General features: G+C 47.6%; 1 protein-coding gene across 4 annotated transcripts in view; it reads left to right on the top strand.

The window, feature by feature from the left end:
• robo4 (roundabout, axon guidance receptor, homolog 4 (Drosophila)) overlaps window positions 1–27,390 on the top strand; it is a 193,072-nt gene that overhangs the window by 54,865 nt on the left and 110,817 nt on the right. For all 4 annotated transcript variants that reach the window (XM_072486727.1, XM_072486724.1, XM_072486725.1 and 1 more), the window contains exon 2: window positions 5,962–6,288. In XM_072486727.1, coding sequence (XP_072342828.1) covers window positions 5,962–6,288 — 327 coding nt within the window. The remainder of the gene's footprint in view (window positions 1–5,961; window positions 6,289–27,390) is intronic.

Below are 27,390 nucleotides of genomic sequence, written 5' to 3'. Positions count from 1 at the left end.
ATGGTTAATCCACCTACCCTGCACATCTTTGGGTTCTGGGGGTGAGATCCATACAGATACGGGGAGAATGTGCAAACTCCACACGGTCAGTGACCTGAAGCCGTGATTGAATCCGGGTCCTATGCGCCGTGCGGCAGCAGTGCTAACCACTGTGCCACCATGCTGCCCAATGGTAACCTCTCTTGATTGAGATGGCCATTGCCTGACACTTTTGTGGCCCAAATGTTACTTGCCGTCTGTCAGCCCAAATATGGATATTGTCCAGTTCTTATTGTTATCTCTTATAATGATAGCCCTCTTATAATAATGCCAGCAGGTAGATTGAAATAACAAGCATTGTTTTTTAAACTACATTATTTTTTTTAAAAGGGCAGGAGATTTAAATATCTTGACAGCTTGGCGGTTCCCTTGTTAGTTCCAATGGATTTATCCATTTTTTTATGCACATCCATGTCTACTTTTAACAATCCAAATGAGCATTTGTCCTCCCCCAAATGTGTCCCTGAACCTATCCGAACGGTTCCCTTACATCTCCAAAAAGGTATCCTACCTTTCACGAAAGTCTATACAACCTCGCCAAAGAACTCTGGCAGGTTTAGACCTACCCCTGAAAGGTCGAAAGCCCATAAGTTGCAGTTTGGACATCTCATTTACAGAAATTTAATATATTTAAAGGCAGATGCTCTTTTACATGTTTTGCCTCTGTGAATCACAGATGTGCAAACTACAGCCTTCCCTGATTCCTGCCCTGGCAGATGGTGGCGCGTGTGGAGGCGGGGCTTCTGAAATTGTTTTTCCGGTGTCACTTTGGCTACTCAGGAGACCCACTCCAACTTGGTGAAAATTCAGGCCTTAGTCGAGAAAGTTGATGGTACTTAGGCCTAAGTCAAGCATGCTACATGGCTGCCTAGCTTCCAAAATGGTGGACACCAAGCACTCACCCTGATTATGAGCAGAAAGTGCGGAGCCTGCCATATTGGTGTCGATGTCCAGAGCTCATGCCTGAAACTGGCATTGGGATTGTTGTGATCTTTGCAAATGCAGGTAAATGTAAGTAAGTAAGTAAGTAAATAAATAAATAATGGTAAATGCCTGCCTGAGGCCTCCTTTGCGAAATCGGGTTTTTCTCAATGCAGTCAGTGCTGGGCTGACTTCTTTCAGGCTACTCAGGTCCGCATGCAACGTTACCGGCAGCGATTCCTAGAAGGACTTTCTTTAAATTAGAAAGTGAAACTGAGGCCCCCAGTTTCTATCTCGGGTGGATGTGAAAGATCCCATGGTACCATTGCAAAGAAGAGCAGGAATTTCTTCCTGATGCCTCCTGGGGCAGCACGGTAGCATAGTGGTTAGCACTACTGCCTCACAACGCCAGAGACCCAGTTCTGGTCTTGGGTGACTGTGTGGAGTTTGCACGTTCTCACCGTATCTGTGCGGGTTTCCTCCGGTGTTCCAGTTTCCTCCCACAGTCCAAAGATGTGCAAGTTAGGTGGATCGGCCTTGTTCAATTACCCCTTAGTATCCAATTATGTGCAAGTTAGATGGGGTTACAGGGATAGGGCAGGGGGTGGGCTTAGGTAGGGTGCTCTTTCAGGGGGTTGGTGCAGTCTCGATGGGCTGAATGGCTTCCTTCTGCACTATAGGGATTCTATGGATTCCAAGTTTGGACCAAGATTTATCCCGAATTCAACATTTATTTAAAAAAACAGGTGATCTGGTCACTATCACATTGCAGTTTGTGTGACTCTGCAGTGAATAACTAGGCTCCCACATTTTCGACATTACAACAATGACTATAGTTCCAAAGTCTAAACTGTTTTGGGATGTCCTGAGATGACAAGAGACATTCAGATCAACTTTCTTATATGTCGCTGTGCTTTCGTGAATGAGATTTAACCCACATGGTATTGCCCTTTTGTACCTGTGTGGGTTTTCGGATGTTGAAGGTTCCATCTGTACCATGAATTCAATGTGGTGCATACTTTCTGTAGCTTAATGACCAGGCCACCACTTCAAATGGGGTACTGAGAAGCTCCACCTATACATGCACTGTGTAGGACTGGTGACTATATCCCAGCTTTCAAAGTTAACTATAGAAATTCTAAAAGCTTTACAATTAATTATCTAGCAGGGGAGTCAACATTAATCTGATTTCCTTATAAACTGATGCAAAACTGATGGATAATGTAGGAACTTGCAATTATTCTTATCTCTTGCTCCCAGTTTAAAATAAACTGGGCTCCAGTACAGATGTATCAAGTCTTTTGTTGATGTAAGGAGTACAAAGGACTCCTTTCCTGCATGCCATTATAGTGAGTCATACTAGAACTCGGCACCATCTAGCACGATGTCCGGGTTTGGGCCAAAGGTGATCAGCACAACAAGTTCTCAGTGTCTGTGGTGTATGATTTGAAAAGGTTTCCTGTTTTGTTAGCTCAGTGAGGGAAGCAGTGTGGATGCTTTTCATCCTTTATGGCTGAGTGCAGCCTTGCACAGGAAACTTGTTGTTCAACAGCACAGTCCCTGAACAGACACACTTGCAGGTTGCATTCACTTTCACACACAAAGGTTGTATTCACTTGCGTACACACAGACTGTATTCATTTGTACACTCACAGGCTGCATTCACTTGTACACTCGCAGGCCGCATTCACCCGTACACTTGCAGGCCGCATTCACTCGTACACTCGCAGGCCGCATTCACTCGTACACTCGCAGGCCGCATTCACTCATACACTCGCAGGCCGCATTCACTCGTACACTCGCAGGCCGCATTCACTCGTACACTCGCAGACTGCATTAACTTGCACTCTCATATGCTGCTTTACTTCGTACACTCACATGTTGCAGTCACTCACACACATTAGAACATAGAACATATAGTGCAGAAGGAGGCTATTCGACCCATTGAGTCTGCACCGACTCACTTAAGCCCTCACTTCCACCCTATCCCTGTCATCCAATAACCCCTCCTAACCTTTTTGGTCGCTAAGGACAATTTATCATGGCCAATCCACCTGACCTGCACGACTTTGGACTGTGGGAGGAAACCCGGAGGAAACAAACGCAGACACGGGGAGAACGTGCAGACTCCGCACAGACAGTGACCCAGCGGGGAATCGTACCTGGGACCCTGGCGCTGTGAAGCCACAGTGCTATCCACTTGTGCTACCGTGCTGCCCTAATTCATTTGCACATTCATAGGCTGCTTTCATTCGTACACTTACAGACTACATTCACTTGCACACTCGCAGGCTGTATTCGCTTGCACATTTCACACTCACTCGCATGCCCACAGGCCACACAGGTTAGCTGGAAAAGAAAACTTATTTCCATTGCTACATCAGCAATCTGGTTGGGTAGAGTGCAGGTTAGATGCTTGGGCAAAACCTGTAAAAACATTATTCCTTAAACCAAAATCAAAAACAGCGGCGCAGTGGCTAGCATTGCTGCCTCACAGCGCTGAGGACCCGGGTTCGAATCCCGGCCCTGGGTCACTGTGATGGATTTAACCATTCGATTACCAGCAGCACTTTGCGATTACTGGAACTCAATAATAGACATTTAAGTTAAAACTTTTCAGGTGCAAATAAGAATTGTTTTATTTGTCTTACAATTGAAAGTCATTTTGAAGTCCAGCCATCATATGGCTCACAAAGAGGCAATTTGTGGGCAATTGAACTATCAAACAATTACAGATAAAATTTACTTGCTTAGGCAAACAGCTCGAAAAATAACTTTTAAAGTCAAAGTCTGAAAATGAAATATGAATACAGGGAGACAGATAACGAATAGTAAGTCGAAAAAGAGAGAGAGAGAGCTAATCTTCAGCTTCAAACCAACACCACCAACCAAACTAACAAACCTACCTAAAAAATGGCGGAACGAAACTCTTCAGTTATACTGTTTCATATCTGCCTTAAGCCATCTAATCACACCCCAATATAATCCTAATTGGTTTGGGTTAGACTCAAACACATCTGATTTGATGGCAAGCTGTCCATCTTTAATATGTAACATTACTTCTAATTGTTTCGTATCTGCATACTTGTGTATGTTAAAGAATGCAACATTGTGCTTTATCAAGGCCAGCAGAAATTGGTTTTCTGATGACTTGGCTATTGTAACAATGGAGGCTTCATGCTATCTTGTCATGCAATGACTTGAAAAATGTAAATCAAACTGTCTGTTTTAATCTAGTAAAGTGAATTATGCTGCTTCTATGAAATTGTTATGTTTTGAGAATGTTGGAATCAAATATATTTGATCTGATGTTTTATAAACTGTCCATTTATAAAAAAACAGCATAGTCTAGAATGTTTCAGCCTGTATAAGTTATGGAATGTGATTCAGGCTGTAATCACTCATGGCCTGAAATGAGACCAATAGAGCCTTTAAGTTACCGGGCTCTTGTCACCTCGTTGCCATGGATTCAGCCCTTGTCCTTGGAGAAATGTAGTGAAAAGTGTTTGTCTCATCAGACTTCAGTGTTACTTTAAAACTATGCACCTAAAAGTTGTGTTGCAGAAAATGATTAAATGAATTTGCAGAGTGTGTTTTTAATCCTTAATTTAAAACTGGGGCTTAATATTTACACTTAAACAGCTATCTTTTACCTAATTAAACAGCTATCTTTTACCTATATTAGGTGTATTAGAAATACCTGGCTTCTACACACTGTCCGCGTGGAGTTTGCACATTTTCGTCATGTCTGAGTGGGTTTCACCCCCACAACCCAAAGATGTGCAGGGTAGGTGGATTGGCCACTCTAAAATGCTGCTTAATTGAAAAAAAAATTGGGGACTCTAAATTTATTTAAAAAGTCCAAGAAAAGAAACAAGTTGTGTTTTTGATGCCTTTAGCAGAAGTGAAACTAGAAAATTGATTGGCAGCCCCACGGCAGAAGGTAAGGACTCTCAAACTGAATGGCAGTACCTTTCTTAAAGAAAGTAATTTGTGGAATTATTGCTGACAAAGCTGGCATTTATTGCCCATCTCTGGACGCTTGGTCATTTTGGAGCTAACACATTTGGCGAGGGACTATAGAATCCCAACAGTGCAGAAGCTGGTCATTTGACCCATGAAGTCTGCACCGACCCTTTAAAAGAACACCCTGCCTAGGTACCCTGCTCCAGCTACCCTGCCCTATCCCCATAACCCTGTAACTTAAAGTCACACATCCTTGGATACTAAAGGACAAATTAGCATGGCTAATCCACCTAACCTGCCCATCTTTGGATTGTGGGAGGAAACCCACACAGACAAGGGGAGAATGTGCAATCTCCACTCAGACAAGGCTGAAAATGAACCCCGGTCCCTGGCAGTATGAAGCACGAGTGCTAACCACTGTGCCACCGTACGATAATAATAAACGTTATTAGTATCACAAGTAGGCTTACATTGACACTGCAATGAAGTTACTGTGAAAATCCCCTAATCGCCACACTGCAGCACCTGTTTGGGTATACTGAAGGAGAATTCAGAATGCCTGAATCGCCTAACAAGCACGTCTTTCGGGACTTGTGGGGGGAAACCGGAGCACCCGGAGGAGAACGTGCAGACTCCACACAGACAATGACCTATGAAGCAACAGTGTTAACCACTGTGCTACCGTGAATCGATGCACTGAAGCAGCAGTTTGGCTAGATTTCCTTCTCTGACAAACATTAATAAACCAGCTGGGCTTCCCACCCGCTTTGTGGTCATTTGAACTGAGACCAGCTTTTTATTTCCAAATATCTTCTGGAAATTGAATTCAAGTTTTCTGATTTCTCAAAACTGACATGTGGAATTGAATATACTTCCTCTTGATCACTACTGGTCCAGTAACCACCACTACACTGTCAGACCTGTTAACTTGGGTCTTCTGCAATATTAAGATTCAATTGATGAAATAACCCGGTTTTGAGGTGGTTATATCTCAATTGTCCTGTCAGTTGTTAATCACGGGAATTTATTATTCAGGCTCCAGATTACGGTTGGACGAATCGCCCCCTTTGATAGTCGAACATCCGACTGACCTGGCTGTCTGCAGGGGAGAGCCGGCTACCTTGAACTGTCGGGCGGAGGGTAGGCCCCACCCGGTCATCGAGTGGTACAGGAATGGTGAACGCGTGGAGACCAGCCAGGATGTCCCTCAGTCCCACCGCACTCTTCTGCCACATGGCTCGCTGTTCTTCTTCCAGCTAAACCAAGGGCGCAAAGGAAAGTCTGACGAGGGGATATACACGTGCGTGGCACGTAACCGCCTGGGATATGTCGAAAGCAGGAATGCATCGCTTTATGTGGCATGTGAGTAATTTGCTTCTTTTGAACACTTTACAATTTTCTCATGACTTTGTTAGTGAAGGTAGTTCCCAGTGCAATACTGAGGTGTATATAAAGTAAATGTTACAATTTTAAACAAGGTGCTGGAACAGAGAGACCTAACAGTTCCCACGCATAAATCTTTGAAGGTTGCAGAATGAGTCGAGTAGGTTGTTTAACAATCGCATAGGTATTGGGCTGAATTTTACACTTCTCTAGCGTGCGGGAGTGGCCGGGGTAGCGAGATGGTAGACGCTGAGGATGAGGGCATAAAATGGATGTCAAGGTAGCAACACCAAGCCCGGCTACTGCCTGGGTATTTAACTTTCGGCAAGAGAGGCATCAGGTAGCATGCCCGTGGACCGGCTGAGGTCATTGAATGGCTCATTAATAGTGCCATGTGTCCAAGTGAAAGCTGGCAGCATTGTGGCTGCACTGGAGCATGGACTGGAAGGTATCTCCCTGCCCCCTGCACTCCCATTGTTTACCCTCTTCCCCATCCCTCCCACTCTACGCTGATGACCCCAGCTCTCTCCTGGTGGCCTGCTGCCATGCCCCTGGTGAGACCCCAGACTTCAGGGGCCATCTGCAAATTCGGCAAAAATGGTATCTATTCTGAGGGATTCCACTTATGTGGAGAGGCTGGAGTTTTGCTCTTTAGAGCAGGGAGGGTTAACGGGAGAATGAATAGATGTGTTCAAAAATATGAAGGGATATGAAAATATGATATAGATTAAATAGTGAGAAATTACATCCAATGATGGAAGGTTGACCACACGAGGATTTAATTTATGAAAATTACAAAACAGCTAGAGGCAAAGAATATTTCTTTTCGTCACTTGGTAATTGGGGTATTGCTGAAAAAAGAGATGTTGAAGCTTTTTGTCTTGCACTCATCGGGACAGATGCAAGAATGCCAAATTTCAAAGGGAACAACTATTTACACTGCAAGAGGAAAGGGGTGCTGATTGTTCAAGGCATTGCCATTCCGATTGCACCAAGGAGGTATTGTCCCGAATGTTTTTGTTTATTCAAAAATGTGCATTGTGTGCACATTTTCCTTTTGCCTGAAGAGGACAGGTTCCTACATATGAATATATGTAGCTCCTAACAAGTGTAAATGAGCTACATTTTGAGCCCAACTGATAATCTAAATCAGGTTTTTTGTTAAATTTTGAGTACCCAATTCATTTTTTCCAATTAAGGTGCAATTTAGCGTGGCCAATCCACCTACCCTGCACACCTTTGGGTTGTGGGGGTGAAACCCACGCAGACACGGGGAGATTGTGCAAACTGCACACGGACAGTGACCCAGAGCCGGGATCGAACTGAGACCTCGACGCCGTGAGACAGCAGTGCTACCCACTGCGCCACTGTGCTGCCATTAAATCAGGTTTTTAGTGTAATTGTCAGCACACTGAGGATTGTTCACTAAATGCTGCCCAATTTCAGAATCACATATAACATTAACATGGATGGCACGGTAGCACAGTGGTTAGAACTGTTTCTTCACAGCGCCAAGGACCTGGGTTTGATTCCCACTTGGGTGACTGTGTGGAGTCTCCATGTTCTCTCTATGTCTGCATGGGTTTCCTCCGGGTGCTCCGGTTTCCTCCTACAAGTCCGAAAGGCGTGCTGTTAGGTGAATTGGACATTTTGAATTCTCCCTCAGTGTACCCGAACAGGCGCCGGAGTGTGGCGACTAGGGGATTTTCACTGGAACGTCATTGCAGCGTTAATGTAAGCCTACTTGTGACACTAATAAAGATTATTATTATATACATTATTTTCTGAGTTTGCAAGCACAGGTTAGTTGAGTGTGGTCAGTAATCTGACTGTTGTGAACAGACGATGGAACAAGCTGTGATCTGCTAGTTGTTAAAATGTATGGCTGACATACATTACTAATTTTTGTGGTAGGCAGAATGCCTTTTATGCAGTGAGATATTATGACCTGAAATGCACTGCCAGAAAGGCAGTGGGAGTAGATTGATTAGTAACATTCAAAATAAATTTGGATAAATACTTTAAAAGGAAAATATTGCAAGACTAAAGGGAAAAAGCATGGGAGTGGGACCAATCGGACAGTTCTTTCAAAACAGCAGCCTTGGTGTGATGGGCTGAATGGTCACCTTTTGTTCTGCAAGATGCTAAAATCATAGACCAGAAAAAGTTCCAGCTTGAAGCACCAGTTCATACTGAGTCTACTGATGCAGCAATAGATTGGATTGGATTTGTTTATTGTCACGTGTACCGAGGTACAGTAAAAAGTATTTTTCTGCGAGCAGCTCAACAGATCATTAAGTACATGGGAAGAAAAGAAAATACATAATAGGGCAACACAACATATACAATGTAACTACATAAGCACCGACATCGAGTGAAGCATACAGGGTGAAGTGTTAATGTGGTCAGTCCATAAGAGGGTCATTTAGGAATCTGGTGACAGTGGGGAAGAAGCTGTTTTTAAGTCTGTTCGTGCGTGTGCTCAGACGTCTGTATTTCCTGCCCGATGGAAGAAGTTGGAAGAGTGAGTAAGCCGGGTGGAGGGATCTTTGATTATGCTGCCCGCTTTCCCCAGGCAGCGGGAGGTGTAGATGGAGTCAATGGATGGGAGGCAGGTTTGTGTGATGGACTGGGCGGTGTTCATGACTCTCTGAGGTTTCTTGCGATCCTGGGCCGAGCAGTTTCCATACCAGGCTGTGATGCAGCCCGATAGGATGCTTTCTATGGTGCATCTGTAAAAGTTGGTAAGGGTTAATGTGGACATGCCGAATTTCCTTAGTTTCCTGAGGAAGTATAGGCGCTGTTGTGCTTTCTTGGTGGTAGCGTCGACGTGGGTGGACCAGGACAGATTTTTGGAGACGTGCACCCCTAGGAGTTTGAAACTGCTAACCATCTCCACCTCGGCCCCGTTGATGCTGACAGGGGTGTGTACAGTACTTTGCTTCCTGAAGTCAATTACCAGCTCTTTAGTTTTGCTGACATTGAGGGAGAGATTGTTGTCGCTGCACCACTCCACTAAGTTCTCTATCTCCCGCCTGTATTCGGACTCGTCGTTATTCGAGATCCGGCCCACTATGGTCGTATCGTCAGCAAACTTGTAGATGGAGTTGGAACCAGGTTTTGCCACACAGTCGTGTGTGTACAGGGAGTAGAGTAGAGGGCTAAGTACACAGCCCTGCGGGGCCCCGGTGTTGAGGACTTTTGTGGAGGAGGTGTTGTTGTTCATTCTTACTGATTGTGGTCTGTTGGTCAGAAAATCAAGGATCCAGTTGCAGAGTGGGGAGCCAAGTCCTAGGTTTTGGAGCTTTGATATGAGCTTGGCTGGGATTATGGTGTTGAAGGTGGAGCTGTAGTCAATAAATAGGAGTCTGATGTAGGAGTCCTTGTTTTCGAGATGCTCTCGGGATGAGTGTAGGGCCAGAGAAATGGTGTCTGATGTGGACCGGTTGCAGCGGTATGCGAATTGCAGTGGATCAAGGCATTCTCGGAGTATGGAGCTGATGCGCTTCATGATCAACCTCTCGAAGCACTTCATTACGACTGAAGTCAGGGCCACTGGACGGTAGTCATTGAGGCACGTTGCCTGGTTCTTCTTTGGCACCGGTATGATGGTGGTCTTCTTGAAGCAGGTGGGGACCTCGGAGTGGAGTAGGGACAGGTTAAAGATGTCCGCAAATGGGATGGGGTACACACACTATCCAGGGCTAGGAAGTGGTAAAAAAGCCAGGGTTACTATTCTCAGTGGTGTTCAATAGCTTCTACTGCAGTGTGTGAGAAAACAGGTTCTAGGGAAAGGGAATGTGTGTAACTAGTGATCATCTTCATTCAAGCAAAGCTCAGAGGCTTGCTTGGGCTTTTTAATTACCTGGTCTTGCTGGTAAAACCATCAGCTTTCCTCCAATTAAATCCTGTTGAGTTTGATACATGTGCAAATGTTATGCAATACCTACCTCTTTATACAATGTGATCTCTGCCTCAACCAGAAATTGGACCCACTCTCACTCCAAGGAATCCAGTGAATCAGCTTTCACCCCCTGAGCTGGCAGTTCCACACTTCCATTATTATCTGTGAAAAGGACTACCTCTTGATATCTAACCTAGTTCTGCTCTTACAATAACTTTGAGACTGTCTTTTTAGCTACTGTCGTACTACATCTGAACACCATGGTTCACTTCTAAAGCTTTCACTTTCCCCTATGGGATGGGGGGAGTTGCACGTCAATGATGGTTCCACAGGTGCTGTCTGTTCCCTCATATCTCGGCCAAGTGTCTGTTCATCATGAATGGACAGAGTCTCAGCTTGCTCTTCACCTGATGTCCACACTTGGATATTTTTCAACAAGGAGCACTGAATAGTGATCAGGAATAATCGTCCTAATGCATAGCAAAAAAATCCAGGGGTGCTTAGTATGATTAAACAAGGCCACAGCATCTAAGGCTGAGACCAACTGGCTCAGCATGAACTGGGGTCAAATATGGGATGCTCTTTTTCCATATGGTTTCCTTCTACTTGCGTTGATACAGTTACAGATGAGGCAATATGACAGCTGCATTTTTAATTACATATACAATCACATAGAACATGTACAACACAGGAAGAGGCCATTCGGTCCAACTGCTTCATGTCCATGTATATGATTCAAACAGTCCTCCATCCAACCTTCTTCACCGAACCTAAAAACAAAGGGCGGGATTCTCCCGTCTAATGGCAGAGTGTTGACGCCGTCGTAAAAACTGGGGAGTTTAACGACGGCATCATCAGACCGCTAAGTCTAGCGATCCATTGCCCTACAGGGGGCCGGCATGGCACTGGAGCGACCCACGCCGATACGGACATCAAATGGGCACCGCGGGTCTGCGCATGCGCGCTGCGACCGGCATGTATGCACGCATGCGCGGTAGCTTCCTTCTCCGCGCCAGCCCTGACGCATCATGGCGTAGGGCTAGAGGGGCTGGAGCGGAGCAAAAGAGGCCCCCACCAGGAGAGGCTGGCCCGCCAATCGGTAGGCCCCAATCATGGGCCAGGCCACGGTAGAGGCCTCCCCCCGGGGTCTGACCCCCCAACCCACCCTGGCACCAGGCTGCCCCCGACAGGAGGGATGCCGTGGTCTCGCTGGGTAAGACCAGATGTGAACGGCGCTGCGGCATCGGGCTTTTTTGGGTGATACTTTTTAAAAAAAATATATATTTATTAAAGTTTTTTAACACAATTTTTCTCCCTTACAAACAATAACCCCCCCCCCCCGTAACAAAAAAAAACGAGAAATCGCGCCGAGCAAGATATATACATGGCAAAATTATATATTTACACAGCTTTGTACACTGGCCCTCACCCGTACGTGCCAGTTTCCCCAACCCTTCATGTTATCTCTTGCTCATCCACCCTCCCAGGCAGTCCCCCCCCCCCCTCCCCCTCCACCTCCCAGGACGTCCCCTCCACCCCCCCCCCCCCCCCCCCCCCAAGGTTGCTGCTGCTGCTGACCGACCTTCCTCAAGCCCTCCGCGAGATAGTCTAGGAACGGTTGCCACCGCCTGTAGAACCCCTGCGCAGACCCTCTCAAGGCAAACTTAATCCTCTCCACCTTTATGAACCCAGCCATATCATTTATCCAGGCCTCCAGGCTGGGGGGCTTCGCCTCCTTCCACATTAGCAAGATCCTTCGCCGGGCTACTAGGGACGCAAAGGCCAGAATGCCGGCCTCTTTCGCCTCCTGCACTCCCGGTTCGTCCACTACTCCAAATATTGCTAGCCCCGAGCTTGGCTTGACCCGGACTTTCACCACCTGAGATATTGCTCCCGCCACTCCTCTCTAGAACACCTCCAGTGCCGGGCATGACCAAAACATATGGACATGGTTCGCCGGGCTCCCTGAGCACCTTCCACATCTGTCCTCTACCCCAAAGAACCTACTCAACCTCGCCCCCGTCAAGTGCGCTCTGTGGACCACCTTAAATTGTATCAGGCTGAGCCTGGCACACGAGGAGGAGGGATTAACCCTACCTAGGGCATCAGACCACAGACCTTACTCGATCTCCTCCCCCAGCTCCTCCTCCCATTTACCCTTCAACTCTTCTACCAGCGCTTCCCCCTCTTCTTTCAACTCCTGGTGTATTTCCGACACCTTGCCCTCCCCGACCCATACACCCAACATCACCCTATATTGAACTTCTTGTGCCGGGAGCAACGGGAATTCCCTCACCTGTTGCCTCACAAAAGCCCTCACCTGCATATATCTAAAGGCATTTCCCGGGGGTAACTCAAACTTCTCCTCCAGTGCCCCTAGGCTCGCAAACGTCCCGTCAATGAACAAGTCCCCCACCCAAGTGCAATACTTAAGGAGTATGCATACTGTAAGAGGTGCAGTCTTTCAGGTGAGACATTAACCTGAGGACTCACCTGGCTGCTCCGAGAGATGTAAAAGATCCAATAGTACTCTTTCGAAGAAGAGAAATGGTGTTATCCTTGGTGCCCTGGTGAATATTTATCCTTCAATAACATCACAAAACAATTCATCTGATCATTATCACATTGCTGTGATGCTGATTTTCTCCTTGGTTCAATTGCCCTGTTTTATTACCTTTGCTCTTGAGTCGCCAGGTATCTTTATGATACCGTCACGAAGTTCAAGTCCGAGTAATGATCAATAACCCAATACACCGATTAGTAAGATTTAAATCAAAGCACATTTATTATACACAGTAATCACTACTCATGCACAAATTCTATGTCTAAGCTACTTCTACAACTAACAGGCCTATACTTAACTTCGGACTGGCCCACCAGGTCAGGGGAACAAATGGCCTTTCGTTCGGGTTCTGAGTCTGCGGGATTCGAAGTTGGTACGGATTGGTAGCTAGGAGCGCCTATCTCGTAGCGAGCGTTGAATTAAGACGTACGTCAGTCGACGATCAATGCACCGGTCACGGTCAATGTTGGTTCGTGTTGCTGGGTGACCCGGGCAGGAAGAAGAGAGAGCGATTTGAACTTGGGGCTCAACTCTTATAGTCCCCAGGGGCTTCCCACTGTTCGGGGCGGACCCTGTACCTGGTCCCAAGTGATTGCACTTTGTCCCAATCGCTTGGTTCGATTTTCTCCAATACTGGAGCGGTTCCCTGATCGATGGGCGGTTTCGAGGTGCTTGTTCACCTCCTTTGTGTTGGCTCCTGCTGGCGCCGAGGAGTCTGGCTTTGCTTTGTGTGTCCAAAATGTTACTTATTGTTCCCGGGGATTGCTCATCAGTATGCAGATGGCTGCTACTTTGTTATGCTGATGGCCGCTGGTATTGATGTTATCTGGCCTTTCCAGAGGTAAATACACAGCAAACCTGCAGCTGCTGGTTTCTGTCTATGTTGGCCGACTTTCCCATCAGCCTTTGCTGTTCGCCATTTTAAATTGGGAGTTGGCCAATTTAGGGGGCTACAGCTGTCTATTGGACATTTGCTGTGCTTGATGGCGGCATTTCCTTGGTTACAACAGTGACCACACTGAAATACTTCTTTGGCTGTAAGACACTTTGGGATGTCCTGAGTTTGTAAAAGGCATTACATAGCTATCAGTCTCTCTTTCATTCTTTCTCGCAGTGTCATTTGAAAATTATATCCAGACGGAATGAGTGAAAATAAATATAAGGCATAGGGTGGAGCTTTTACTTTAATCATATGCCTGGAGTTAAATTGATGCCAAGAGAGATCAGAGGGAAACTTTCTTCTGGTTGGAGTTGTTCTGGCTGGGTAATATGCTAGTGGTTGTTGGAGGTCAAACATTGCAGGCTCAGGACATTGTTGCAGTAGTTCTTCAGCCTGTGTCCTAAGCCTAACCATCAATGACCTTCTCTCTAACATAAGTGCAAGTGACAATATTCACTAACAAACACACACTGTGTTTGGTATCATAATAATAATGATAATAATATTATAATAATAATCGCTTATTGTCACAAGTAGGCTTCAATGAAGTTACTGTGAAAAGCCCCTAGTCGCTACATTCCGGCGTCTGTTCGGGGAGGCCGGTACGGGAATTGAACCCGTGCTGCTGGCATTGTTCTGCATTACAAGCCAGCTGTTTAGCCCACTGTGTTAAACCTGCCCCATTCGCAACCCCTCAGATATTGGAGCAGTTTATGCCTACATGTAGCAAGACCTGTAATGATATGTATAGTGAAGGGTTAATAATTGCATCTATGTGTAAATCAAACACGAGAGGGCATTACTACTCTGTTTTTAAGACAGCCTCTCATGGAATTCTGGGAGAGTCTGAGAGGAGAAGCATGAGAAGAGCAGATTGAATTTTAATTAGAGATAGAAAGCATGAGGTTAGATCATAGTGTAGTTAGTAACTAGTGAGATTATTGAGTACTGTAAGACAGGTTCAATATCACTTAATTATTATCTGTAGCTCAGTAGAGTGTGCAAACTTCATTTAATTAGTAGTGTAATAATAAATTAGTTTTGTTTCAATCTTTTGATTGTATATTCTTTGTGAACACCACATCGGATCATTCTGGAAGGACAAAGAATACAACATATTATCAAGCATGGTAATATAACATGCTACCAGGAGTAGAAACATAACAAGACTCACACAATGTTCAGGGCCGCTAAGTGGCAGTAACATTCACACCACACAAGCGCCAGACAATCTGTAACTTCAGACAATCTAACCATTTTCCCGTGATATTCAATCGGGTTGCCATTGCTGAATTCCTCACCATCATCATTGGCCAGAAAATAAACTGGACCAGCCGTGTAAATATTGTGACTATAAGAGCACGTCAGAGGCTGAGAATTTTGCATCGAATAATTTACCTTTTGTTTCCCCAAAACCTGTCCACCTTCTACAAGACACGACCAGGAGTGGGTGAAATATTCTCAATTTATCTGTATGAGTGACATTCAAAAAACTCAACACCATCTAGGAAAAAGCAACCAATTAATCGCCACCACCTTAAACAGATCCCTCCACCATCAATGCACCATCTACAAGAGGCACTGCAGCAACTCACCAAGCATCCTTCAACAGCACCTTCCAAACTTGCAACCTCTACCATCTAGGACAGGGCAGATTCACAGGAACATCACCACCTGCATTTTCCCCTCCAAGCCATGCACCACCCTGATTTGGAAATACATTGTTGTTCCTTCACTGTTGCTGTCAATATCCTGGAATCCTCCCCTTTACAAATGCTCTAAATATACCTTCTCCCGATGGACTATAGCAGTTCAAGAAGGCAGCTTACCGCGATCTACTCACGGGCAATGAGGGATAGGCAACAAATGTTGGCCTAGCCAGTGATGTTCACATCTCCTGAAAGAATAAAAAAAGCGTAATGGAGCACATTACTCTGAAGTAACTATGTCCTTATGCCTGATGCTGAATATTTACTGGGGGATGTGGCATTATTATAAATGTAAGAACTGCAAGGGTTAATGAAATGTCTAGATCAGCCACTAGAGGGAGCTAGAGTTACAAGTATATAAAACATTGATGCTAAGCCTTGTGGGGGAGAAGTGAAGAAGATAGCTAGAGTGCAGACTGAAGGAGAAATAGAGTGAGTGAGAGCAGATCATAATTTATAATAGTGTAGAGATTAGTAGTAGGTGAGTGTGGATTATATGTTAATTATCAACTGTGTATTATGTAGGAGTAAGTGTTGAATCTAAATAAGTAGTGTTAAGAAATGTATAGCTTTGTTCAAGTTAAAGCTACTTTTTGGTCTTTGTGAACACTACGCCAACCATTCTGAATTTAGCAACAAAAGAACACCATAGGGGAGAAATTTGTTGGAACTTTGCTGCTCCTGGCAATGCTACACAGGCTTATCTTGACTCACTGGGCAGGCAGGGCTTGCAGCACTGCCTGTCTCTGGGGAATCAATGTAACTCTGCAGAGCACCATTAAAAATGAAGCCACATGAACAGATTTCTACCCACCCCTCCCATCCCCACTGTGTTTGAGAATACTAGTGCCAGCTCCTTCCTATGGCTGCAGGACAGTACCATGTTCCGGAAGGATCCGTGCAGCTGGAGGACAAACAGGTGGATCAGAACTTTGTCAGAGCTGGTCACAGCTCTGTGAGTCTTAACAGCTTTTATCTGTAGCCACATTAGGGGTTGTGTCACTGTGAGTGAAGGGAGATTTGCAAATCATTATGATGCGATCCACCCGACCTTGAACTTCTCTAACTGCTCAAGCTGCCTGTCACTGCAAATAAAATCAAACGACTCAACACCCCGTTGCACTTCCTCCCATTAGCCCGACCACAGCTAACCTGTTGCTTAATTTTACTTCCGATATCCACCCCCCCCCCCACCCCACCCCCAGTACATAACACAGCTCAATTTCTCCACATCTTGAGTAGCAGCAGCCCAGCATTCACCATCCACCTCTGCCAAAACTATAGTTGCTAAGCGTTTGCAAATCCTTTACTGTGGCTATAGCGAACAAACATTTTCCGACTGTAAAGCCCCTCGTCACCCGGGGAAAGAAGACAAAGAGATGAGAAGGATTGGTTCCGGTTTGGTCCTTGAATGCAGTGGAAAATTGTTAGCCCCATTTATTAGGAGACGATGCCTAATTCTTCTGAGTCAATTGCCTAATGTCTTGTCTATAGGCTCGCATGCAGCAGAAATACAGTGTGGGGCGGAATGGCCCGTTCTGTGCTGTAGATTCTAATGATTAGGATCTGGCCAGTGTTGACTGAGCACAGGTTGTCCAGGCACCCATTTGCAAATACCCCACCAGCTCAAAACTGCCTAGATTTCTCATTTAGTGAAAGAAAATCAAAGTGCAGGGTGGCGTTTGATTAAAATTCACAAACTACAATACAAGCTGTCAGGAAATCTGATCAGCGGCAGCTGGATGCACTTAATAAATCTTTTGATCTGCTTTGGATTTCACATGTGCCTAATGTTTGTTCTCCATATGTTAAGCACTTGATTAATCACATCAAAAGATTTCTTTTTTTCCCCTGTGCCGGATTTGATTCTAATCTTTTTCATGTTTCATTGTTTAGGATTTTCTGATAAAAGCAAGCCCTTGTCCTTTAAATGAGTGTCCAGGTAGTGCTCATAAATCTCTGTCAAACAACTGCTGGTGCATGGAGGTCATGTTGACTGATTTGATCCCACAATCCTTTGTACGCGACAGCCTCAGTGGAATGTCCTAGAATGAACTTGATTTTCCATTGGCCACCTGTGTAATTTATCTGTGGTCCAGGTTCAATTTATTTTTCTTGTTTTTCTCATTGCCAGTGAGGCACTTTGACCCATCCACCCCCAAGCCCCTCATTTAATTCTCAGTGGCACTGCAACAGGACAAGCTAGTGTCAGGATATGGGGCCAACTTTATTCATCTTGATCTCTTCAGTCACTTTCCTTTTCTTGCCTCATTCGGTCAGGTGGCTGGAGTGTAGTCTGAAAAAACACCTCAAATTTTGTGATAATAACTAACTGTTCTTATCTTTGAACCTTCTGGAACATTCCCATCTAAACGTACCAAAAATAAGAGAGACCCTTAATGCAATTTATACATGTCGTCTGCTCTGACCGAAGGCTATCTTGTGATTAGTTAACAATGTGATAGTTCATCCGATGTGTCAAAAGCCTGATGAAAGGAGTGTAGAAAATTTGAAAATAAATAAACAAGGCAACGTTTTCGATGCCTGGAAAATTGAAAAACGCGATCTCGCCGGCAAGAACCTTTCCCGATTTTCGCTCTATTTTGTGCCCTCATCGTCATTCTCGCTGACGGCTACCACGGGTGGAAAATCGACCCCATTAACTCTATTTCTCTCCACAGATGCTGCCATACATCTGAGTTTATCCTGCATTTTCTGTTTTTATCTCAGATTTCCAGCATCTGCAGTATTGTGCTTTTATCCCTACTTTAATGTTCGATTCCCCGTGTAACAAATTGCAACATTTCATTTGCCTTCCGAAGCACTTGTTCTCCCTGCATGCTAACTTTTTGTGATTCATGTACAAGGACACCCAGATCCATCAGTACCTCAGAGTTCTGCAACCTCTGCATTTAAATAATTTGCTGCTTTTATTGGTTGAGGAACTGGACAGCCTGTTTTGATAACCTCCGCTAATCTTGAATAAAGATTCCCCTTTCACAGAATTAACATCGCAAAACTGGTGTCAGATGACTGGCTATGTTTGTTTTGTGCATTGTTTGCCATTAGGAACTCACAGTCATACAAAGAAGATGTAAAAAATCACTGGAAAGGATTGCTTGTGTCGTTCAGCTCAAACTTGGGTGAAGCCATCCTGTGATGTACTTCTGGGTTTTGGACGGTTGGATGTCCATAACCCCTGAAGAAGCTACAAAACAATTTACTGAGCAATGCACATCAACAGAGTTGCAGCTTGTCCATTATGAAGTACACAGCTTCTCACTACAGTTGCACACGTCACTTACTCAATCCTTGGGATCACAGGACAAAGCTGGAAGGAGATAAAGCTAACCCAGTTTAACTGGTCTCTAATGAAACTTGTTTATTAACATACATCACAGGGCAGCACGGTGGCACAGTGGTTAGCATTGCTGCCTCACGGCGCTGAGGTCCCAGGTTCGATCCCGGCTCTGGGTCACTTTCCGTGTGGAGTTTGCACATTCTCCCCGTATTTGCGTAGGTTTCGCCCCCACAACCCAAAGATATGCAGGATAGGTGGATTGGCCACGCTAAATTGCCACTTAATTGGAAAAAATGAATTGGGTACTCTACATTTATTTTAAAAAATATACATCACTGGCAAGCTTTGCGCTGCTAGCCTGTCTTGGGTCGCCCTTACCTACTGGGTCTTGGCCTAGAGGATTATTGGGAACAATATGGGAAGCATTCTGACTTTCAACGACAGATTTATCTCTCCAAACTCCATCAATTAGCCAAGCCAGATTGGTCACAGAAGCAGCAGCATCATGATGTATTGTATCAATCCCAGAAGGCAGAATCAGGTCTAATATCCCACTGCTTGGGCCTTCAATATAGGGAGCAAATTGAGGACAATATGTGAGTGAATCTCCACTGGTTGGTGGAGGTGGCGCATTGTGCAGTTCGGGGAGCAGACCATCTGCGATTCTTTCAGAAATTCTTTCAGAAATTGTTGTGCTCTTTGTTTTAGTTCTTTCAGGATGGTGAAGGTCATAGTGCTAACAACGAACAACATGCTGTGTTCAATAAACAAAGCTAATTTATTACACTACACTGAATTAGATTCGAACATATTACTAAAGAATTAGTTAGGTAAAGATTACACAACACATCTACACTATTAAATATGCTATCAGTTCAACTATCTCACAACTACTCTGTCTTGCTCTCTTCCACTCTTCCCATGTATCTCCATCAATCTCCATCTTCATCTGTCTTCTATTTATATGGTTGCTCTATAGCACCACCTAGTGACTAGAGTAATAACATTACATTAACCCTTTATGTGCTTTACAATACATTGTGACAGAAATGTCTGGGCCTGACGATCTGAGACTGTGGGCGGGATTCTCCGATCTCCGACACCGAAATCGTGTTCGGCAATCGGTCGGAGAATCCATGTTGGTGCCAAAATCAGGGGTGGTGCCAATTTGGCGATGCTCCGCCCCCTCAAACAGCGTACCCTCCCGCACGCCGTCGGGACGGCCTGAGGACGTCACCTGAGGCCCTCCCACCGATGGGCACAGCGTGGCCAATGAAAGCAAGGAGACCCTACTCCTGGAATCTACCCAGCCCGCAATGCCTTGCGAGATTCAAAGTGATCTCACGAGACATTGCGCTGTAACTCTCAGCTGGATCACTTCTTGGCAAATCTGCATATTAGAGCAAAGCAGTGAGCCTCGCTCTAATGTGCAGATTCCCGAGGTACCTGAGGCTTCGGGATCCTACCCCTTTGCTTCAGAGACTTGGGCGGGATTCTCCGACCCCATTGCCGACCCCCCGACGGAACGGTACTCGTGGATGTGTCCCAGGGGATTGAAGGCCCCCAACTGCATACCCTATGGGCAGGGTGGTGCCATGGCACTGCTGATGCCACTTGGGTACCCTGACAGTACCACCTAGGCATCCTAGCATCTTGCAGTGACACCTTGATGGCACTACCAGCTGGCATGGGCACTGTCAGGGTGTAAGGTTGATACTGCCAAGGTGCAAAGCTGGCATTTTTGCATGCACGTGAATAGGCCGGGGGGGAGGGGGCTGCACGTGGGCCTCCCATAGAGCGTTCGAGCTGCGGGGGGAGGTCAGGGATCAACCTCTCACTACACTAGGAGGTTCCGGTGAGCGGAGTTCCCTACTGTACAAAATGGGGTTCTGTGCGTCTCGGCCGCGTGATCCCATTCAGGCATCTTATACAACGCGAGTCGCGTTGAATAGCTCGCTAAGGGACCTTGTTTCCTTTTGGGAGAATCGTGCCCAGAGAGTTGGGATAAATGGGTCTTTTTCTGGTCGGCAAATGTAACTAGTGGGGTGCCACAGGGTTCGGTCCTTGGCCTCCAACTATTTACACTATATAATTAATGACTTCAGGGATAGAAGTTACTTCAGCCAAATTTGCAGATGACACTAAAATAGTAAGTTGCAATGAGGAAGTAAGAAATTTTCAAATGGATATGAATAGGTTAGGTGAGTGGGCCAAAATTTGGCAGATGGAGTTTAACGTGGATAAGTGTGAGGTTATCCAGATTGGTTGGAAAATTGGAAAGGTAACTTATTATCTAAATGGAGAGAAACTTCAGAGTGGTTTGATGCAGAGGGATCTGGGTGTAGTTGTGCATGAATTGCAGAAACCTGGGGCGAAATTCTCCGGTATCGGCGCGATGTCTGCCGACCGGCACCAAAATCAACGCAAATCAGTCGGGCATCACGCCGCCCCAAAGGTGCGGATGTCTCCGCATCTTGGAGGGCCCAGCCCCAACCTTGAGGGGCTAGGCCCGCGCCGGGCTGCTTTCCGCCCCGCCAGCTGGCGGAAAAGGCCTTTGTTGCCCCGCCAGCTGGCGCGGAAATGACATCTCCGGGTGGCGCATGCGCGGGAGCGTTAGCGGCCGCTCACGGCATCCCCGCGCATGCACTGTGGAGAGAGTCTCTTCCGCCTCCGCCATGGTGGAGACCGTGATGAAGGCGGAAGGAAAAGAGTGCCCCCACGGCACAGGCCCGCCCACGGATCGGTAGGACCCCCCCGGGGCCAGATCGCCCCGCCTTGTCCCGCCGCTAAGAGAGGTGGTTTAATCCACGCCGGCGGGACAGGCATCCTAGCAGCGAGACTTCGGCCCAACCGGGCCAGAGAATCACCGGGGGGGGGGGGGGGGGGGGGGGGGCCGCCAACCGGCGCGGCGCGATTCCCGCCCCCGCAGAATCTCCGATGCCGGAGAATTCGGCAACCGGCGGGGGCGGGATTCACGCCAGCCCCCGGCGATTCTCCAACCCGGCGGGGGGTCGGAGAATCTCAACCCTGTATGCTGGTACAACAGGTAGTACGGAAGGGAAATGGATTTTTGGCATTTATGGCTAAAGGAATAGAGTATAAAAGTAGGGAAGTGTTGCTACAACTGTACAAGGCCTGGAGTACTGTGTACAGTTTTGATCTCCTCACTTGAGAAGGGATGTAGTTGAATTGGAGGCAGTTCAGAGGAGGTTCACTAGATTGATTCCAGAGATGAGGGGTTTGTCTTATGAAGAGAGATTGAGCAGTTGAGGCCTATACTCTCTCGAGTTTAGAAGAACGAGAGGAGATCTAATGAGATATATAAGATGATAAAAGGTATTGACAAAGTATTGACGAGGAGCGGATGTTTCCTCTTGTGGGACAATCTAGAACGAGAGGCCATCGTTTTAGGATAAGGGGTTGCAGATTTAAAACAGAGATGAGCAGAAATTACTTCTCTCAAAGAGTCGTGAGTCTGTGGAAATCACTACACCAAAGTACGGTGGATGCCGGGACCTTGAGTAAATTTAAGGAGGAGATAGATTTTTAATGAGTAATGGGTGGAAGGGTTATGGACAACGGGCAGGAAAGTGGAGATGAGGCTGAGATGAGATCAGCCATGATTGTATTGAATGGCGGAGCGTGCTCGAGGAGCTGAATTCCTCCTCTTAATTCTTATTCTTTTAAGGGTTATACTTGCAAAACTCACAAGTGATTCTGCATTCAAGCATAACATGTACCGAAGGAGTTGACACTGCGATTGCCTGCATCCATTTTTCAGGTGGTGAGGTGGAATGCTTGGCATGAGTTAGGCTTTTGAATCCATTTCCATCATATTCGGAAAATAATATTTTGACTGTTTCGCGACAGGGTTTTGACTTTGGTTGCTTCTTTCTTGAGGGTACTTCAGGGCACTTTTGGAAACGAAATTCTGCCAATACACATAATTCATGAAACTCACGGGGTGGGATTTTCCAGCTCCTCCCAGCGGTGGGATCTTCCGGCCCTACCACAGTTGAGCCCCCGCTGCCTGTTCATGGCGGTGGGGCAGCGAGCCACACAAAAGCCAGTACACTGGAAGATCCGGTTGGTGGCCAATGGTTCGCTGCATCCTTCACAGGAAAAGCCACCGTGAGGCGGGGGGTAGAAACTCCAGGCCTTAGTTCATCAGCTCAACTTACTCACATTATTAATGAAAAGTAATTCACCCTTTAGTTAACGGTTCAAAAAACTCCCTATTCTAATCCTGTTTTACAGCACTTGGTCCGTAGCCTTGTAAGCTATGGTGTTTCAAGTGCTCATCAAAATGCTTCTTAAATGTTATGAGTGTTTCCGCCTTCACTACCCTTTCAATGAGTTCCAGATTCCCACCATCCTCTGGGTGAAAATGTTTTTCCTCAAATCCCTTCTATGTTCCCTGGTTGTTGACCCCTCTATTAAGGGGAAAAGATTCATCCTGTCTACCCTGTCTATGTCCCTCATAATTTTGAACACCTCAGCAGATCTCCCCTCAGCCTTCTTTGCTCTAAGGAAAAAATCCCCAGCCGAACCAGCCTCTCTTAGAATCATAGAATTTACAGTGCAGAAGGAGGCCATTCGGCCCGTCGAGTCTGCACCGGCTCTTGGAAAGTGCACCCTACCCAAGATCCACACCTCCACCCTATCCCCATAATCCAGTAACCCCACCCAACACTAAGGGCAATTTTGACACGAAGGGCAATTTAGCATGGCCAATCCTCTTAACCTGCACGTCTTTGGACTGTGGGAGGAAACCGGAACACCCGGTGGAAACCCACGCACACACGGGGAGAATGTGCAGACTCCGCACAGACAGAGACCCAAGCAGGGAATCAAACCTGGGACCCTGGAGCTGTGAAGCAATTGTGCTAAACACAATGCTCCCGTGCTGCCCTAAAATACTCTAAAATACTATCTAAAATACTCCAGCCCAGACAACATCCTGATATCATGAATACTTTACAAACTGGAAAGCTGGAACTGCTTCAGGAGCAATATCAATAGCAAAATGACAAATGGTTGGGGGTGTGGTAAAACCAGGTATTGCGGTACCTGAGAAGTGGATGACCATTGGTTAGACCCAGGAGTCTACCATTGGCTGATGTACGTAGCTCCGCCCTGAGTGGCGGAGTATAAGAAACGGTGCCATCCCAGCAGCCTTCACTTTCTGTATCGAAGCTGCTGGGGAAGAATTCTAGCAGATTAAAGCCTTCAGTTATGAATCACTTCGTCTCGAGAGTAATTGATTGCGCATCAATTTAATCTGCTACAACATCAGTTGGAAGGATGGATCTCTGTATCAAACCAGAGTGCCTTCAGCTCAGCCCCCACGCGGACAACTCTGCTGCTATTTTTAAACATTGGTTGGCCTGCTTTAAGGGCGACCTCGACACGGCCGCCGAAACCCCCACGGAAGGACAGAAGATTCATCTCCTACGCTCACGGGTCAGCCCTGGGATCTACACTCTTATCGAGGACGCGGAGAATTATGCAGCCGCGATCGAGCTGCTAGAAGGACATTGTATCCGCCCTGTAAACCAGGTCTACGCTCGTCACCTGCTGGCGACTAGGTGGCAAAGCCCCGAGGAAACGTTGGAAGATTTCTACCGGGCGCTGCTGGTGCTGGCCCGAAACTGTGGCTGCCCGCCAGTTTCGGGGAGCGTGCACACGGAACTTTTGATCAGGGATGGTTTCGTGGCAGGTATGAGTTCCCCCGATATCCGCCGAAGACTCCTAGAAAGGGACACTCTGGGACTTACTGAGGCACGGGCCCTGGCAGGGTCCATGGACGTTGCCTATAAAAACGTGCAGTCCTTTGCACCCGAATGCGCGATTGTCCCCTGGGCTGCGTGGCACCCCGCAGCGGCTGCCCCACAGGCATTCCCCCGACCCCGTAAGCCTGCGCGGCGAGACGGCCCGCTAACGCCGCCAGGCCCCGCTGTTTCTTCTGCGGGCAGGCAAATCATCCCCGCCCGTGCTGCCCGGCTTGCACCGCCGCCTGCAAAGGGTGCGACAAGAAGGGCCACTTTGCGGCGGTCTGCCAGGCCCGCGCTGTGGCCGCGGTCTCCAGCGACTATCGGCAACCCCCCCTCCAGGCCCCGACCGCCCAGCGCTCATTGCCACCAGCCTGTCCTAAGGCCACGTGCGACCTGCGGGCGCGGCCATTTTGCCCCCCGGACACCACGCTGGATGGGTGGGCGCCGCCATTTTGTCCCTTGCCGCCACCATCTTCTTCATCCCCGGACACCATGTGCGATCCATGGGTGACACCATCTTGGATGGGGCCCCAGGCCCCCAGTACAGCCGACTACACGCTGCCCGACCAGAACCGTCAATTACTTCAGCTGTCCTCGGTGACTCTGGACCAGAGTCGGCCCCGGATGCTTGCAACAGCTACAACGACGATCTCCATCAACGGCCACAAGACATCTTGCTTGATTAACTCTGGGAGCACGGAAAGCTTTGTTTACCCCAACACGGTAAGGCGCTGTTCTCTTGTCACCCATCCCGTAAATCAAAGGATCTCCCTGGCCTCCGGGTCACACTCGGTGGAGTTCTGCCTAGCGAACCTCACTGTCCAAGGCAGGGAATTCAACAATTTCCGCCTGTACGTCCTGCTGCACCTCTGCGCAGCCACCCTCCTTGGGATGGATTTCCAGTGCCATCTGCAAAGCCTGACTTTTAAATTCGGCGGCCCTAAATCCCCCCCTTACTGTCTGCGGCCTCGCGACCATTAAGGTTGACCCGCCTTCCCTGTTTGCGAACCTCACCCCGGATTGCAAACCCGTCGCCACCAGGAGCAGACGGTACAGTGCCCAGGACCGGACCTTTATCAGGTCGGAGGTCCAAAGGCTGCGGAGGGAAGGGGTCATCGAAGCGAGCAACAGTCCCTGGAGAGCTCAAGTAGTGGTGGTAAAGACCGGGGAGAAACATAGGATGGTCATTGACTACAGTCAGACCATCAACAGGTTTACGCAGCTGGATGCGTACCCCCTCCCCCGTATAGCCGACCTGGTGAACAGGATTGCGCAACACAAGGTTTTCTCCACGGAGGATCTCAAGTCTGCCTACCACCAGCTACCCCTCCGCAATGGTGACCGCAAGTACATTGCCTTCAAAGCATTTGGGCGGCTCTATCACTTTTTAAGAGTTTCCTTCGGTGTCACGAACGGTGTCTCGGTTTTCCAACGTGAGATGGACCAAATGGTTGACCGGTACGGCTTACGCGCAACCTTCCCGTGTCTGGATAACGTCACCATCTGCGGCCATGACCAGCAGGACCACGACACCAACCTCCGCAAATTTCTCCAGACCGCGATAATACTTAATTTGACATACAATAAGGAGAAATGTGTATTTAGCACCGACCGTCGAGCCATTCTAGGCTACGTAGTGCAAAATGGAGTCATAGGCCCCGACCCTGAGCGCATGCACCCCCTCATGGAGTTCCCTCTCCATCACTGCCCCAAGGCCCTAAAGCGCTGCCTCGGGTTCTTCAGCTATTATGCACAGTGGGCCCCCAATTACGTAGACAAAGCCCGACCCCATGATCCAGTCCACAATCTTCCCCCTGTCAACGGAGGCCCGCCAGGCCTTCAGCCGCATCAAAGCAGACATTGCAAAAGCCACGATGCGCGCCATCGACGAGTCCCTCCCCTTCCAGGTTGAGAGAGATGCATCCGACGTAGCTCTGGCGGCCACCCTCAATCAATCGGGCAGGCCTGTGGCTTTCTTCTCCCGTACTCTCCATGCCTCCGAAATTCGCCACTCCTCGGTCGAAAAGGAGGCCCAGGCCATAGTAGAAGCTGTGCGACACTGGGGGCATTACCTGGCCGGCAGGAGATTCACTCTCCTCACGGACCAACGGTCGGTTGCTTTCATGTTCGATAATGCACAGCGGGGCAAGATTAAGAACAACAAGATCTTGCGGTGGAGGATAGAACTCTCCACCTACAATTACGAGATCTTGTACCGTCTGGGGAAGCTGAACGAGCCTCCTGATGCCCTGTCCCGCGGCACTTGTGCCACCGCACAAGTGGACCACCTCCGATCCCTCCACGAGGACCTCTGCCACCCGGGGGTCACTCGTTTTTTTCATTTTATCAAGACCCGCAACCTGCCCTACTCCATCGAGGAGGTCAGGACAGTCACCAGAGACTGCCAAATCTGCGCGGAGTGCAAACCACACTTCTACCGGCCAGAGAGGGCGCACCTGATAAAGGCTTCCCGTCCCTTTGAACGCCTCAGTATGGATTTCAAAGGCCCCCTCCCCTCCACCAACCGCAACACGTACTTCCTTAACGTGATTGACGAGTACTCCCGGTTCCCATTCGCCATTCCCTGCCCAGACATGACCACAACCACCGTCATCAAGGCCCTCCAGGGTATCTTTACACTGTTCGGTTTCCCCGCATACATTCACAGTGATAGGGGGTCCTCCTTTATGAGCGACGAACTGCGTCAATTCCTGCTCAGCAAGGGCATCGCCTAGAGCAGGACGGCAAGCTACAACCCCCGGGGAAACGGGCAGGTAGAGAGGGAGAACGGAACGGTGTGGAAGACCGTCCTGCTGGCCCTACGGTCCAGGAATCTCCCAGTCTCCCCCTGGCAGGAAGTCCTCCCAGTGGCCCTCCACTCCATCCGGTC

Source organism: Scyliorhinus torazame, chromosome 21 (genome assembly GCF_047496885.1).
Source record: "Scyliorhinus torazame isolate Kashiwa2021f chromosome 21, sScyTor2.1, whole genome shotgun sequence".
Classification (NCBI taxonomy): domain Eukaryota; kingdom Metazoa; phylum Chordata; class Chondrichthyes; order Carcharhiniformes; family Scyliorhinidae; genus Scyliorhinus; species Scyliorhinus torazame.
The sequence above is the reverse complement of the archived record's forward strand: the minus strand, read 5'-3'. Positions and strand labels throughout refer to the sequence as shown.